The 17,593-nt window shown below is 38.3% G+C and overlaps 1 protein-coding gene across 20 annotated transcripts in view; it reads right to left on the bottom strand.

Annotated features, from left to right (window-relative positions):
• The window catches only part of CADPS (calcium dependent secretion activator), a 434,847-nt gene that overhangs the window by 95,627 nt on the left and 321,627 nt on the right, over positions 1–17,593 (bottom strand). For 12 of the 20 annotated variants that reach the window (XM_077275856.1, XM_077275851.1, XM_077275854.1 and 9 more), the window contains 2 exons: positions 8,952–9,093; positions 3,035–3,172 (listed from right to left, as the gene is read on the bottom strand). In XM_077275856.1, the coding sequence (XP_077131971.1) occupies positions 3,035–3,172; positions 8,952–9,093 (280 nt within the window). The remainder of the gene's footprint in view (positions 1–3,034; positions 3,173–8,951; positions 9,094–17,593) is intronic. The other 8 variants (XM_077275863.1, XM_077275861.1, XM_077275860.1 and 5 more) reach the window with 1 other exon arrangement.

Genomic DNA, 17,593 nt, shown 5'->3' on the forward strand with positions numbered 1-17,593 from the left:
CACACAAATGGAGTAATTGGTGTCTATTTCTACAACATTTTGACACCCATCTGCCTTCAGAGTTATTTCGAATGTCTTCTGCTTTTTTTTTCTTCTTTTATGTTTTGATCATGTCACAATTGAAATGTTTCCCACAACTAATTTGGATTTCATTGATTGAATAAAGCCATCGTATGCTCAGTTACTGATTCATATCTTTTCCAAGAAGTGTCACAGATCATGCACAGAGGGAAAAAAAAGCCTCAGTTACTGCTGCCTAATCTACCTTTCTCCAAGACGGCAATCATAGCATGAACAGGACATTTATTTCTTTAGTAGAAGATCGTTAATAATAAACCATATTGTGGTGATCGACTGGAGAGAATAATCCTTAAAAAGGCAGTGAATTTAATTAATGCATTAATTATTGTAATGAATTATGCATATGGAAAAATCCTATGATTATTATTGTTGGATTTTTTTTTATAAAAAAATAATCTATTTCTATTGAACTTGTTATTATATTGCTATTTTATAATTTTTATATTTTTACAGAATTTTTTTCAATTGTGTTTTTACTTATCAAAGTTGGGTGCCTTTACCGGACAGGTAACGATTCATATAACTTTGTGATATGGCACCTGGAAGTAGATGGGGAAAAAGCCTGATGGCAACTGATGCATATTTCATCTGGTTGAGTTGGATCAGGCCCCAAAAACTGTGCATATTCCCTAAAGGTGCGCCCACACTATCTGATGGCGGTAAATATTTACCGATCGGCGATCATTTAATAGCCTCAGGTAGATAGCCTTCCCGATACACACTGAAGACTTTGGAAGAGGATCATTCAATGCCCATAGGCTAAAATTGTTCTCGGCAGCACGAGTCCTGTTTACACAAGAAGATAGTGCTGCCGAGAACAAAGTTCTTCTGCACAAACCAAAAGATCCTTTTATCCAACGAACGAGTTTTGCTCCTTTGATAGGAAGCCTGTTTAGACTGTAATAATATCGCAAAATGAGCCCACAGAGATGCTCGATCGCAATAATTATGCTGTTTAAAGGTACCTTTCGGGCTTTAGACAGGCTTGTCGGGATCGTCTAATCGCTAATCGACTAGCACGTACACGCTCATTTAATATCCTGTTTAGAAAGGCAGATTGCACTTCCAGGTGCACAGAATCATCATTAACATGATCAATCTGTGCGCATAGAACATTATGTTCTAGGCACCAGATCTCTTGTTTACACAGGACTATGGGATGCCAATAGCAAAGATTTTTCAGCCTGCTTAGAAATCATCTCAATTGTCAAGCAAGTGTTTTGCCCCAGTGAGAGCAAACTTGTTCAGACAGGCAGAAATTTGGAAAGGAGCATTCCAAAAAATACTCATAGCTGATTTTCGGACTGTCTGAATACGTCCTAAAGCACATAGGTACATATAGAAAATAGTGTTTTGTTTTGTTTTCTAAATTGAGGCTGTGTAAATAAGGCTTGAAAAATATTAGCATATTTGATGAGGTTTTTAGTAGTTATTTATATGTTCTAGAAAGGGTGCCATTTCTTTATTGGACCTCGCTATGGTCTCAAAGAGCCTTTATGGCAAGTTCCCATTGCTCGCAATGCTTCTTGAGGAGAATAGCTCCATAATTCTGCATCCAATGGAGCATTTTTTAATCTTCAGATTCCAAATGCCTTTTTATGAATTTGGAGCCATTAAGAAGTCCAGTATGGCTCTGTAGACTTCTGAAAAGCCAAATTACAGCTCTAAAACACAAAAGGGAGGGGAGGACTTTATGCAAACCCTTCCAAAAAGTGGGCACGCTGAGGACATTTTGGGGTATTTTGGGGGCGCTTCTTGGTGGCTGTGGGGTATGGACTAATCGCTCCGATTTGGGGTATTTAAATATAAAGGCAGGTGCATACGTCCGTATATTGTCTCATCCAAGAGAATTGGGTCAATTATACAAATTACACTCTGATCAAACTCTGATCAGAGTGTGGTCTGATTCTCTCGTATGAGGAGAAGGTGAAGAAACGTCTCCATCTTCTCCAATCTGTGAGTGAGTGGATATCGTATCATACTCAGATGACTCATCCAAGTCCGGTCCGATGTTTCCCATGCACTCATTGAACTTGCATAGCCGAGTGCAATCCCAATACTGGATCAAACTCGGGCATCCTGCAATTTTTTTTCCTAGGACAGAGTCTATCCGAGGAAAAAATTGGACAAGTCTATGACCCACAGACTAACATTGGTCCAAGGGCGATCCAATGTTTTGCTGGATTGCGCTCGGACCAAATATATGGTTGTCTGTACTAGCCCTAATGATTATAGAGAATGCTATGAGTTTAATATATGTATATGAAAGGAGGAGTGGTATTCCAGCTAAACCAACTTAATAAAATCCAAGGAAAACTTTATTAGTCAAAAATTTAAAATGTTATGATGGTAGAACCACCAGCGGCACATTAACCAACGTGTTTCGACTTAAGAAGCCTTAATCATGGTTCTTAAGTTAAAACGCGTTGGTTAGTGTGCTGCTGGTGGTTCAAAACGTTTGTTTAGTTGGAATTCCACTCCTCCTTTCATTTGAAGATTTGCCGCTTCTGGACCTTTACACGCGAGACTCCCTGCCTGTATCCTTACAATGTGGTGAGCTGATTTCTTTCTATTTTTCTCCAAAAAATGTGTATGTTATTTTTTTAATTATCTTATGTCCAATTTGATATTTTCAAACTTATATGTAAATTAATTACAATTATTATGTAAATTAATTACAATTATTTCAATGAGTAGAGTTTTGGAAATCTATACATCTATGTCCCTGCACAATTATTATTTCTAGGTTAATTGGCATGGTAGGTTAAGCAATTTATAAAGTTACATTTCAAAAATATATTCTCTTATTTTTCAAAAATAAAAATGTTAAACTTTTTTTTAATATATTTTTTAAAAGTAATTTAAAATTAAAATCTCTTAGAAATAATGAATCCACATTCATGCCAAGATTCCTGCACATATAAATGAGGTCTAATGTGAAGTGGATACACACTCAGAATCATATATTGCAGCCATCCATGACGGTGCAGAAAAGCTAGGCATTTGTGGGAGGTTAACTGGTAGGGCTACAGGTACTTTAGGGAGATTCACATTTGGAAGATTCACATTGGGCAGATTACTTGTTAAACTCCTGTGGAAGAAACAGACAGAAAGAAAAAGATACCATAACATGACAATGCAGATGTAGCAGAAGCACAAAAACACTCTGAAAAAAAAAATTACGAAAAAAAAGGACAAAAATGTAAAAGTAATACAAAGCGACTGGTTGAGCTAGAAGCATGAGGATGGAAGATTTATTTGTTCCATGGTATTAGATATGGTAATTACACAACATACACACATACAATGCACAATCACAATATAAAGCCACCAAAAACACTGTAGTAAAATGTTATAAGCATCACAAAACAAGCTGCAAAATGTAACAAGCCAACTGTATTAATAAGCGTGTATGAGTGTCTGACATGGTGCCATTAAAGTTTCTAAGGGCTCGTGTATATTACTGTATCACGGATACATGCACAGATCAGTGATATAGTACCCATAGATTGCTATGGTCTCTATGATCTAATACCGTACCTTTGTGCATTTCAATTCTGGGGGGATCACTGCCATACCATTGCATGGATGGGTGTCTTAATCTGGTCCTTTCCTGCTTTGCCATTATTTACACTGATGTTGTTTGACACAAAGTAAGGTTTTAATACTAAAGACAGGTTAGTACTGTCCGATGGGTACACCTTGTCGTGGAAAGGTTAAGACCGTCCCGATGGATACACCTTGTCATGGAAAAGTTAGTACCATCCCAATGGGTGCACCTTGTCGTGGAAAGGTTAGTACCATCCCGATGGGTACACCTTGTTGTGGAAAGGTTAGGACCATCCCGATGGGTACACCTTGTCGTGGAAAAATTAGTACCATCACAATGGGTACACCTTGTTGTAGAAAGGTTAGGACCATCGCAAATGGGTACAACTTATCATGGAAAAATTCATACCATCCCAATGGGTAGACCTTGTCGTGGAAAGGTTAGGACCATCCTGATGGGTACACCTTGTCGTGGAAAGCATAAGACCATTCCAATTGGTACACCTTGTCATGGAAAGGTTAGGACCCTCCTGATGGGTAGACCTTGTCGTGGAAAGGTTAAGACCATCCCAATGGGTACACCTTGTCATAGAAAATTTTGTACCATCCTGATGAGTACACCTTGTAACATTGGTATGGCTTTTATTCTCTTTCGATAAAATAACGTTAACTATGCACCCTATGTTATGTACATGTACTATTATCGTTTACTGATTTACTTGCTGTAGGGTACATGCTCAATTTTGTTTTTATTTCTTATTGGGTTTTGTCTAGGAAATGGCCACAGTGTCAACGTGCTCTTACACTTTTCACATATACTAGCTCATAGTCCAGATCAGTTTTTTGATCATGCCATTGCATGGTATAGTAATTTTTTTTTGCCATCACAAGGGCTCCATTTCCAAAGTACCGTATGGTGGCACACTTAATGCCTATTATTATTATTTAACGGCCTTTAGCTAGATCACGAGCCATGACGACTTGACGAATGAATGCTCTGTAGGAAGAACAATCTTATGCAAGTCTAGATAGGTCCACCAGGGTCTTCTCTGCCGCAGATTTATAATTTGGACAAGAGCCCTTAATGGGGTTGTACAGGATTACAAACTTTTTTATTATATAAGAAATAGCACCGCACCTATCTACAGGTTGTGTCTGGTATCGCCGACAGAAAAATGGCACTGCTTTTTGAGAAAGCAGACATATTTTTCTAATCACACAAAATATTTTTAGCTTGTTAAAATAATATAAAGGAAAAACAAAAAATATATAATCCACTCTCAAAGAGTGAAGTTTGTTGAATTTCTCAAAAATAGGAAATGTCCTATTATTTAAATCAAGTTTTTCTGTTGAATTTGTGTTTTTTTATTTTTGGTGATTTTTTTCCATATCACAACTAAAAATAAACTGAACATTAAATTGAAAATTATAATTAAACTAACATTAAAGTAAATTGAAATATTGCATTTCACACACCGGCCACTAGGGGAATTTTTAGACTTCCTTTGGTTTCAGGAAACAACACAAACATTAGCCACAATAGTCAGACTCTGACCCTATCTTTTATAAGGGAAGGAAAACAAGGTGGAGCTGTGACACCGGCTATTGTGAGTGATTGGTGGATCCTATGTTATTAGCTGGGTAAAGAGGTATTACATGACATTGTAATCCTGCCTCTGATGATAAGGAACCTGCTGAAAACTCTGCAAAGAATTATGAGTCTAAAAAATGGTCCGTGTGAAAAGATTAATCATTCTTTTTCTTTTTCTATCAAGATCATGATATCTAAAAAACATAGCCACTTCTTGTTTATTACATGTAAAAACCTGATGAAAAATAAAAGGTCATTTTCTGATCATTGCTGCTTACCTTTAAAATGGGAATTAGATATTCAATGATCACAAACCATTAACAAGATCTACAAAGTCTTGTGAGTATATAGGTGCTTTTAAAAATGATCTTCGGTGTCCATTAGATATCCACCGATGTGTCCAGTCTTAAGTTTCCACAAATTTAGTTTTGGTCTCCCGGTAATCACAAAGCAAATTAAATTTTCACGCACACACATACAGCAGAATCAACTCCTGACAGAGTAACTCCATTTTTTTCAAATCTGGTTTCCTCAAGTCAGGATATCACGAGCCAAGAAGAAAGGTAAGAAAGAACACATCTGCACTGCCGTGTAAGATTAGGAATTAAAAATTATTACTGATAAGGAATTTTTTTTTCCTTTTTCCTTGAGCAATTACAGATTGTCAAAGAATAATGGGCTGAAGGTACAGCAAAATCTAACAGCAAGGTTGTAGATGTAAAAATGTCATAAAGCTGTTACGGTATGTTGACTTATAGATATGGATAGAGTCAGGACGCTCTCGTACATTATATATTACGCGCTCACATATATGGCTATAATTTTTATTGTACTTCTGGCTTGAAAAAGGCCCTTTTGGGTCGAAACGTTGCTTCACTCTTCTACCTCAATTGTATTTCACCATGTGATTTTTAAGGGATGGAATAAAGGTTATGTTTTATCTGGTGCGTTGGAATCTTGGGTTTTCGAGGCGCTCACATATATTCATAGCTAAAAATGGTAAATGTAAGGATTTGTACAATTTCATCACACGAAAGACATCACCAGTATAGAGAACAAGGGACATCTGACTGCATGTCTTCTGTTAAATTTGTACAATATATGTTCATTTTTGCTAGTAGATGGACAATGATGAGAAATAATGGAAACTTGCACAATTTTGTTCTTGACAGTTTTTGAAAAATTTTGGGTATTTGTAAATAGAGCATAGCCGAACCTAACTTGGAGAATATGAAGGCATCTAAGGGTGCTTTTAGAAGATACTTGATTGACATTACAAAACAGGAAAACTTTCAGACATTTTCCTTTGTTATCAATTACATTTATGCACTTTTTAGAGTGGGGCTTTTGTCAGAATAAAAAAGCGCACTCATTAAGATATACATAAGCTCATGAATAACGCCCATATGTCTCCTCATTGTTTTGTGGTTTAAGACATGCTGAAATAAATATGCTTTACGGTCTTCAAAGATGTCTAAAAACACAACACAATAAGAATTTGAATTTGATTTCTAATTTCTTCCTCATTATCATTAATTATATTTTTTTTTCCTAATCCATGGAAATTTTCAATATCTGATGGAACATCCTAATTAATATTTGATTCCTTATGGTTCCTCGTAGGGCAATACAGCATTAAATAGAAGTTCCCTAAGTTGGTTACAAAATTCTGTACAGAAAAATGTCTTAATATTTTTGTTTCTATTGTTTTGAGCTTCATCTGTTCATTTCAGAGCTCTAAATCCCTTTGACAAGGGCAGGCATGCCATTGGTGCAACCTCCAAAACAGCAAGAAGCTTCATTAATGGACTGCAAAGGGCCCAAATACTACTTTTGTTTTCTTTTCACTTTTTAGCAGCCACTTTCAAGGGTGTTTTTCAGCCCAAATTGACAGTGTAAATTAATCATATATGCTCAGATTCATTAAAGCAATTTTGCCAGAATCCTGACAAAAGTTGCAAAATGTTTGAGCGACTCACAGTTGCGCCCAAATTTTGTAACTCTTGGCATTTTCACACCTGTTTCTCCCAGCTCTGCCATATTGGGAAGAGCTAAGGCTGGATAGGGGTGCAGCAAAGGCGTGATGCTACAGCTTGTCTAATTCATGACTAATTGTGGCGTTCCTTAACCCAGAAATCTTTCTTCAGTCTGACGTGACACCTCTTAATGAATCAGGAGTGTTTGACTCCAACACGACCCTTCATAAACACTGTTGAGAAAATCACCAGTCTTGATGAATCAGGACCATAGCCTTGTAGGAAAAATATAGCCCATATAAAAAATTGCTTTGTTAGTGGTTTAATTGCTGCCTCCCCTAATTAGGGTGCTTGGTGCACCCTTGGCTGGTTAATCAGCTCAATGCCTAGTTATGCCCATTGGTTTTGTATATTCCCACCTGCTTCACTTGCGATTGATAGCTCTGGCATCCCTGTAGCAAGCACTCTCTGTAGAGACAGCTCAGGCAAGCCAGTGCTGTCGATCACCAGTGGCGGGGCAAGGCATGTAAAGCCTGCAGGTCAACCGGTTCACTAAGCCTCTTGACCACACCAAGGGTGCACGGAGCATCATAATTAGCACATATGATTAAACTTCAATTTTTGCAAAACAGAGACATCGATTAGACTACAAATGATACTATTTTATAAGGGCTTTGAACCCTACAAGGCTATGTGACTAGCTAATACTGTCAGATTCCCGATTCCCTTCAACTGCTAGTTGTATGCCGTTTGTGTGGTCTTAAGGGGTTGTCCGGTCTTAAACTATAAGATGGCAGTTACTCTACGTGACTGCAGACTTGTGAAACTTCATATCACACACACTGCACGCTGTGAGGATTCTCAGGTGCCGGCATCGGGAACGACGGTCATGCGATCACAAGTATTTTGCCACATTCCAACTAGATGAGCACGGCCTCGCCGAATGCAAGTGTTTTGGGTGAGGCCGTAAACAGTCTAATCAGAATGTATCTGGGAGTATGCGAATTACATACTTGCAGTCACATGACAGCCCGCTCCTGACGCCAGTATCGGGGAATCTTGACAGTGTGCAGTGCACGCGATGTGAGGATTCACAAGTCTGCAGCCAAATAGAGTGGCTGCAGACTTGTAAATTAAGATCAGATACAAAAACAAATTAGTATGTGGTAAGCTCATCAGCTTTTCCTAGCGGTGGCAATTTTATCATTCAACTATGCTTCTATATAGACAATTTGCATCTCTGTATTAGAGAATTGGCAGTACAGATGTAGCTTAGACTCAATTCAATTACATAAAAACACACAAGTGACAACATCAACGTGCAACATTACAGCTTGTAGAATGAAATGTAAAACAATACATATAACAGTTAAGAGATGCAGGTCCAAACTTTACCTAGAAAATATCAAATTTCATGAAATTTATACTTTTACCGTAAATCAGACTTTTAAATTCTAAGCATCTATTGAACTACGTGAGTGAATTTGTATCAAGCAGATGCAATGTTGATGAGGTCCCAAAGAGATACATATATCAGGTTAACAGAAAATTACTTACAGCATAGTCTAGGATATTATTACATTAAAATATATAGAGAACACAAGAAATATAATGGCTCTCTGCTTTGTTTTTCCATTAACATATAAAATGTAGACACTTTTAAGGCTGACGAGAATCAAGAACAATTATTCCCAATCGGGTAAGAACTTCCATCCATCTGTTACAAACTCCGATTGTATCAAAGGGTTCCTTACTTTACTGGCTCCCACGATTCACGCTCAAAGCCCCTGTGAATTGATTGTGCAATTGAGGACTCCATAAGGTCGACATATCTGACAACAAGTGGAGCAAACAGGTCTTGGAGATGTTTGTGGAATTTTCCATTGCATAAGTTATCTAGAATTATAAGCATATCAGAGTAGGGTTAATTGGGATCAACATATAATACGGCCATCGGTAGATCATCAAGCAAGTTGTTTTGATACGTAGAGTATAAACATCAGCAAAACTTAATCACTTAAAATGCACAATGAACACTTCATAAAATTAAATTTACATAGGTCGCTAAAGTTTCAACAACCTGAAAATTAGCCACATTGAGTGACAATTGTGAGCAACCATAGAGAATTGTAGGAGTCTAGAGCAGAAATACAAATTCGATTTTATCTCAATGTAGCCTACAAGGCAACTGTTTCTTTATAAACCTTTAGAAATCTTTTAGTTCAGTAGGAGTGTAGGTCTTCAGACATTTTCCTTACAGAATCCTGGAATAAGCATGTAGACACATGGCTGAGAACTGTGTTCTTTGACATTGACTAATCTTAAGTCTATCACACACTAGACTGACCTTGTCTGAACCTGTTGTTATCGATGGGTTCGACCGACAGTACTATGTTTATGTAGGCCCCTGATATTTGTTGGTGGAGATAAGAATCCAACCTGTCTGATTTTGCCAGTTCTTTTGTTGTCCGATTGGTAAACTGCCACTAGAAGCAGGATCTTTCTCACTGAGAACTGAGGAGCATTCAGCAGAGATAACTAATAGATATTCAGACTATCAACATTCCTGATGTCATAATTAGGACTTACGGTGCCACCATTACAGGCTTTTGGTCTTCCCTCTGTTTTTTTTCTAAAATCACTGTCAGAGTTTTATGATTTGAGTTCTGAAAAATCGTAGACACTCCTCTTTATCATCCACTGCATCAAAGTTATTGGGGATGACCTTTTCAGAGGGCAATGGAAGTGGAGAAAGTGCTGAACTTGTCAAAGAGCAGAATCCTCTCTCCATGAAACTACTGTGTGTATTTTGAAAGAAACTATCTGGTGACCAGAACTTTGTCATGGTGCCTTGGTGGCATCATGGTTCCTATGCTAATCTGTATAGTCAAATGTACATTTTAGCATACAGGGTAGCTTTAAGATACTTAACAATTAAAGAGGACCTATCACTAGGTAAAAGTGGCCAATTTTTAATCTTATTTCATTGCCGATGATCCCCTGATTCGAGTTTTTGTTTTTTTTGTTTTTTTCAAATCCACGATATGGTTCCAGAGATATACTATTTCTTTATGTTCCTAACTAAGGTGGAATTGCTCATGGGACAACAATGTAGAGCAGCCTTAAGACACGCGCCAGAGCATCCTGTGAGCCACAAACTTTTGGTAAAGACTATAAAGATTATATAGGCCCATATATCTGGAGCAGAATGAAGGATTAGGAACAAAAAACTGGATTACACAGGGGAGCAACGGGACTATAAGAATAACGAAAACTGTCCCCTTTTGATCTGGTGACAAGTCTTCTTTAACTCAAACCTTCCAATGATATTCAGCTTACCTGTGGACATTCACATGTTCCACAGTGCTTCTCTACTCAGTAATCATGACTATTTCCAACACAATTTAGCTTATCTTGAGATCCCAACCTACTAACTTCTTATATATGTATAAAAGTAGCTATAGACATACGGTAAATGTTGTCATTTCATCACAATATAAGACAATCTAATTTGTGTGGGGAAATCTGTCAAGTTTGGCCAAGTTGGATTTCAACATGACCTTACTAGATCAGCATTACCAAAGGTCTTTTTTGTGGCATGTTATCTACTTTTCTTACAGCAGTGACTATGCATGCTTGGCCCAAATTCTTGTAAGTTAGCTATTTTAAAGAGTTAGTCCTGCTCCGCTCAGTTCTGTATCGGGAGTTGAGCAGGTGATGTCACGTGACTTCTACTGATACTTGTCAGGATGCAAGTGCGACCAGCAACAGGTATTGGACACATGCTCCACTCATGATACCTGCTGATCACCCACATGCCACAACAGGTATCAGTAGATGGGATGTCACCTGCTCTGCTCAAGTCCCGATATGAAACTGAGACAAACAACTAACACTTGAACTATTCTACAGAACATCTAACATGTAGATAGACAATAATGATCAGCCATTATCTTTACCTCTGTACATGAGTGGACACAGCAAGAACACACATTTTAATGAATACTGGACTAGGCTCTAATTTGCATCATTCTCGCTCTAGGGCGCCACAATTATTTTAACTAATGGCAACAGAAATAATAAAAAAATGAAACTTGTCTTCAATCTCATTTGCATTTTTCAGGATGTTTTTTTTATTTTGCTTCCTCTCCCAAACTCAGTCTGTATATGTAAAAGTTGCTAAATATAGGACATATATAGTTGTTTGTGTACATTTATTAATCCAATCTCAAATTTGGAGATGGTCATACCAAGGTGTATGGATTTAAAATTCCATTAAATGATTTGCATAGTGTATTGTGGCAGGAAATACTACTTATTCCTAAAGGCCCCTCGTTAGAAAGCTTTTGGTCCCACAATTATTGGAGGATAGCTATTTCTTCTAATTCCCCCATAGAAGGGAGCACATAGCTGATCGTTCCTTTCTTCTCAATGAGAGAGCTGCTGCTAGCATGATGTGGCAGTGGCTTATCTTCTAGGATAACAAAAGGATGGGTGGGTGAAATTTCAACAGCTGGATCCTTTCCTCGCCTATATTAATTGTTGGGGAAAGTTGGGAGGACACCAATACATATGTGCTGGTTGAATGCTCCTATTAAAATTGGCAGGATACGATGACTCTAATTAATGAGTATGGTGACCTTACTGTTTATGAGGACCTTAAGAGTACTGTGCCTCACAAAGGCACTATGTGGTGGCCCAGAGAGTGCCTAAAAGTCTTTAGTTTGAACTCATAAATGGTCTTTGCCCTCATATTGAAATGAATACATACATTTAATAGGAGATAAGTTATTAATTGAAGCAAGTTCCACTGCTGTGACCACACACACAGATCATGAGAACAAGGGTTCCAAGCCCATTAGTCCTGTTCGCAGTATGGTCTCGATAAGGAGCCATTTGAATTGTGGTAAACCAAGAGAAGTGCTGCTTCATTTAATGTCATTGAGGCTTACAGAAAAAAGATTATTATAAAGAAGAAGAAATTTGACCTATAGGCATTGAATGGAGTGGTAGGACACATACTCATACATAAAAACTCATTTTTAACAGGGTCATGCAGCCAAGAGGAACTAAATATTTTGGGATCCTATTCTAGTGACCGAGGGTGTCTAAACATTGGAGCTCCAAGTAATAAGTCATTTATTTTAAATGTTCATCATGGCTTTACCTTTTAAAGGGAACTTGTCATCAGATTCATGTTGCCAAAACTGTGGGCATGATTTGGCACCATTGCAGCCAGGTATGTTTTTTCTCTGAAACACTACGGTGTTTCAGAAAAAATTTATTTTACAGATTTCGACGTGGACCATAGCAGGAGACAAGACTAGTCAGATGCGTCCCCTGCCTTGCTGAAATGCTAAGGTGTTTCAATGAAATTATATTTTACCATTCCGGATGTGTACCATAGTTAGAGACGAGACTAGTCTGATGCATCCCTTGCATTGCTGAAATGCTACGGTGTTTCAGAAAAAATATATTTCACTGATTCCGATGTGGACCTTAGCTGGAAACAAGGCTAGTCTCAGGTGTCCTCTGCCTTGCTGAAATGCTAAGGTGTTTCAGAGAAAATATATTTTACAGATTCCGACGTGGACCATAGCTGGAGACAAGACTAGTCTGATGCCTCACCTTCCTTGCTGAAACGCTAAGGTGTTTCAGAGAAAATATATTTTACAGATTCCGACGTGGACCATAGCTGGAGACAAGACTAGTCTGATGCCTCACCTTCCTTGCTGAAATGCTAAGGTGTTTCAGAGAAAATATATTTTACAGATTCCGACTTGGACCATAGCTGGAGACAAGATTAGTCTGATGTCTCACCTTCCTTGCTGAAACGCTAAGGTGTTTCAGAGAAAATATATTTTACAGATTCCGACGTGGACCATAGCTGGAGACAAGACTAGTCTGATGCCTCACCTTCCTTGCTGAAATGCTAAGGTGTTTCAGAGAAAATATATTTTACAGATTCCGACTTGGACCATAGCTGGAGACAAGATTAGTCTGATGTCTCACCTTCCTTGCTGAAACGCTAAGGTGTTTCAGAGAAAATATATTTTACAGATTCCGACGTGGACTATAGCTGGAGACAAGACTAGTCTGATGCCTCACCTTCCTTGCTGAAATGCTAAGGTGTTTCAGAGAAAATATATTTTACAGATTCCGACTTGGACCATAGCTGGAGACAAGACTAGTCTGATGCCTCACCTTCCTTGCTGAAACGCTAAGGTGTTTCAGAGAAAATATATTTTACAGATTCCGACGTGGACCATAGCTGGAGACAAGACTAGTCTGATGTCTCACCTTCCTTGCTGAAATGCTACGGTGTTTCAGAGAAAATATATTTTACCGTTCTGGATGTGGACCATAGCTAGAGACAAGACTAGCCTGACGCTGCCCCTGCCTTGCTCTTTCCAGTGGCTTTGCAAGTGATTGACAAGTCCACGTACACATGAAGGAGAGGCCTGTCATTCAGGGAAGAGCTGGCTGGGTGCGGTGTTGCGCTAGTCTGGTCTTCGGCTATGGTCCCCAGCCGAATATTCGAAGTATATAATTTATGAAACAACAGATCATTTCATGGCCAAGTATACTTGGCTGCAATCTTGCAGCCAGGCTCTGATTCATGCTGCCTGAGGTTTGGGTAGCATGAATCAGGTGGAATGTTCAATTTAATATTAGAACTAGCTCCAAAAGCATGAAAGATCCATAAAGAACCTGAACAATAAATATTTTAAAACCAAGTGTATTTGTGCATAGACAAAATCTCTTCGTGTCTTTTAATTGACCCTTATTTGAATCAGTCTGACTGAGTCCACATCCCAACAATTAACTGTGATATTAACATTAATATTCTGCTATCCAGTTAGACTTTTTATTTTAATTTCATTTTGGAAATCCATTTACATAATCAACTATAAAAGTGTGAAATGTTAAGTAAATCAGGAGAAGAAAAAAAAAAAAAGTCACAGATGTGTTTTGTTGCAATAAACCAATTCTATTTTTCAGTATGTAATGCAAGGCATAATTTAACAAATCATTTAAATTAGACATATTTCAGGGAAAAAAAGCAATGGTTCTGAAAATTGGCTTCTGATACTTTCAAGACAGCAGGCAAAAGGCAGCAAATTATCTTTAGATTAGCAGATGGCAGATTTCTTAGTGCAGCAAATACTACCCGTTCCTAGCAGTCTAGCAGATGGAGTTGCTTAGGAGAAAGGAGGATCTTGTAATTCAAATCCAATAATTTGAGGTCCCTGTTAGAGGCCATCGCATACACATAATTGGACCATTTACAATATATTCCTATTTTTTATGGAGCAGTTTAAAAGAGATCTTTTATTGCAAAACCTAAACAGTGCTGAAGTGAGACTGGGTTTACAGTGACTTCTTTTTTTATTATTACTGTTATTGTTATTATTATTATTATTTTGGTTCGGCAAATTTTTGGAGTTCATTTATTTATTTATTTTAATGTATTTTCCTTTTTATTTTGGAGACTATACACATAAGGTTCTGTTCATACTGGCATCACAACGTCCATTTATAATGGAGCCAAGACAGCTATAATACTGTAGATTTTGTTTCTAAATGGATACAAAAGGTCTTCTTTCTCTCTGAAGAAGCTCTTTGCATATTTAAATTCCCAGAGGAGCATTGCATGACCTTTAAGTCTCCTTACACCGCCTTGGCACTCTCCTCAAGGAGAAAGGTGCCCACTTAGACCCCAGGTCAGAGGCCTCTCACCTAGCCAATCAGATCTCCTGCTTTTCACTGCGCAGGGGTAAACGCCCTGAAACATATGTCTACAAATGGAGTTTCTGGTTTGGTGTCTTATCCTAAGTCATATGGGAAGGCTCATTAAAGGGTCTATCCTGATTTTGAAGATTGCTACATTGCTACATTCAATAGTTGTCAATAGAAATCAAATTCACTTTCTCTCTGAAGAGGTTATTTGCAAATTTAAATTTCCGGGGGAGCATTGCATAGCCAATAAGTCTCCTTACGTTGGTAAATTATTATCATGGCATCAAAAATTGTTACCGGTTCTCTCATGTGTGCAATACTAAGGAAATGAGGATCTGTTGTGGGTCGTGAGAACTGACTGGTTTAAAGGGAACTTGTCACCCCCCCAGGGCATTTTTAAGCAAAAGAGCCACCTTCAGCAGCACTAAGGCTGCATTCTGTGAAGGTGGCGCTTGTTTCTGATCCCTAGTAACACTGAAATATTGACTTTTATAAATTGCGCCCCATACCTATAGTGAGTCCCAGAGGTATGGTGTCTCCCCCTGTTTCAGCCGCCTCCCAGCCGTCCATCATCCCCCTCTTGAGTCTGTGTGCCACCTCCTGTGTTGCTGTTACATGCCCGGCGCCTGTGATGTGCCAACAGTTCTTGGGCATGAGCAGTGAGCGCTGCCCAGGAACTGACATCAGACTATCAAGCCTGCGTGTTGCGGAGGCCCCAGATCCCGCCCTGCAGTGTGTTGATGTATTCACACAGCGGGGCTGGGAATCTGTAGCCTGCACAGTGTAGATGGTCACTGTGCTCCATTGAAGATAGTGCCGAAGTCTCACGAGACTTTACAAATCTCACAAGACTTTGGCACTATCTTCAAGGGAGCACGGTCCCCCGCTCCATTGCGCAGGCAACAGATTCCCAGCCCCGCTTTGTGAATACATCATAACACACTGCAGGACAGGATCTGGGGCCTCCGCAACATGGAAGCGTGATAGCCTGATGTCAGTTCCCGGGCAACGCGCACTGCTCATGCCCGAGAACTGTTGGCACAGCGCAGGCGCCGGGCATGTAACAGCAACACAGGAGGTGGCACACAGACGCAAGAGGGGGATGATGGATGGCTGGGAGGAGGCTGAAACAGGGGGAGACAACATACCTCTGGGACTCAATACAGTTATGGGGCGAAATTTATTAAAGTCAATATTTCAGTGTTACTAGGGATCAGAAACATACGAGCCACCTTCATAGAATGCAGCCTTAGTGCTGCTGATGGTGGCTCTTTTACTTAAAAATGCCCGGGGTGGGTGACAAGTTCCCTTTACAGGCACTTTTTTTGCAGTATGATTTTTTTTTAGTGCACACTGTGCTTGAGTTCCACAAATATGCCACTAAATTTTACCATTTCTGTAGGACACTGATGCATCAAGTCCAAACGGAGAGTACAATTTAAGAGCATTCTTTAAATAAAAAAAATCAAGTATTCAAAGCAATATTTGTGTTAACATTGTATTAGAACTTTCTTCTTGATGTATCTGAATAACCTTCACCTTTCAAAATGTTAACATATTTTCTTTTTTTTAAAACACGTTGACTAGAAAGTTATTATTAGTGGTCTTGAGCTGATTTTCCACTTTTTTACTCAACCCCTCATACCGGAATAAGTTTGCAACTTTTTGTGCAAATTTTCTTTTTTCAAAAAGTTACAATTACTAATTATGGCTTAAAGCACATTTGCACAGCTAAACAAACTCACTTTCACAAGTGGTTATAGAGGGATAAAATCACAAAGCTACAAATTTTAGTGCAAAAAAATAGCATGCACCAAAATTTTCGAATTTTTGGCAACGGAAAAAGCTTTGATACATTTTCCTTTTAGTTCCTTTAGTTCCTTTTAACGCTTACATGTTTATGTCATTTCAAATTTTATATATTTTTTTATTTTCTACATTTATAATTTTGACATTACTCCTATATATTATAGTATCACTTTTTATTTATTATTTTCACCTATCGCTTTTTTGTGTGTTTGAACTAAAAATGACACTCTTTTTTCTTATAACAATTTAATACAACTTTATGTTTCAGTTTATATACAGGTACATGTGTTTTCTCGTCTTGTAGAAGATGAAACTGAATTAGTGCTATCCTCCCATGAACGTGTATAAGATAAATAGAGAGGCAAGTAAATCTGCATTAAAAGACTATCTCCACTGACCTGTTACTGATGATAAGCTGTGTCAGGCCATTTCCTATAAATTATTCATGAGTACCCTGAACATGTCTAAGTGTTTTGCTCTATGGCCTTGACTAAAGCATGACAGCAGGGGTTTAGTAATGGAAGTCGATTGATATTCTCATTTTAAGGCCACGTTGACACGTTCAGTATTTGGTCAGTATTTTATATCAGTATTTGTAAGCCAAAACCAGGAGTGGGTGATAAATACAGAAGTAGGGACGTGTTTCTATTATACTTTTCCTCTGATTGTTTCACTCCTGGTTTTGGCTTACAAATACTGATGTAAAATCCTGACCAAATACTGAATGTGTGAACATGGCCTAAAACTCAAAAGATTGAAGAAGATATTCATATCTGACAAGATAAAGTTGTCCATGACATAACTTGTGCCACAGGCTTGAGGATAATGTCTCGTAATAACATAGAGG

The sequence above is a fragment of the Ranitomeya variabilis genome, chromosome 8 (genome assembly GCF_051348905.1).
Source record: "Ranitomeya variabilis isolate aRanVar5 chromosome 8, aRanVar5.hap1, whole genome shotgun sequence".
Taxonomy (NCBI): Eukaryota; Metazoa; Chordata; class Amphibia; order Anura; family Dendrobatidae; genus Ranitomeya; species Ranitomeya variabilis.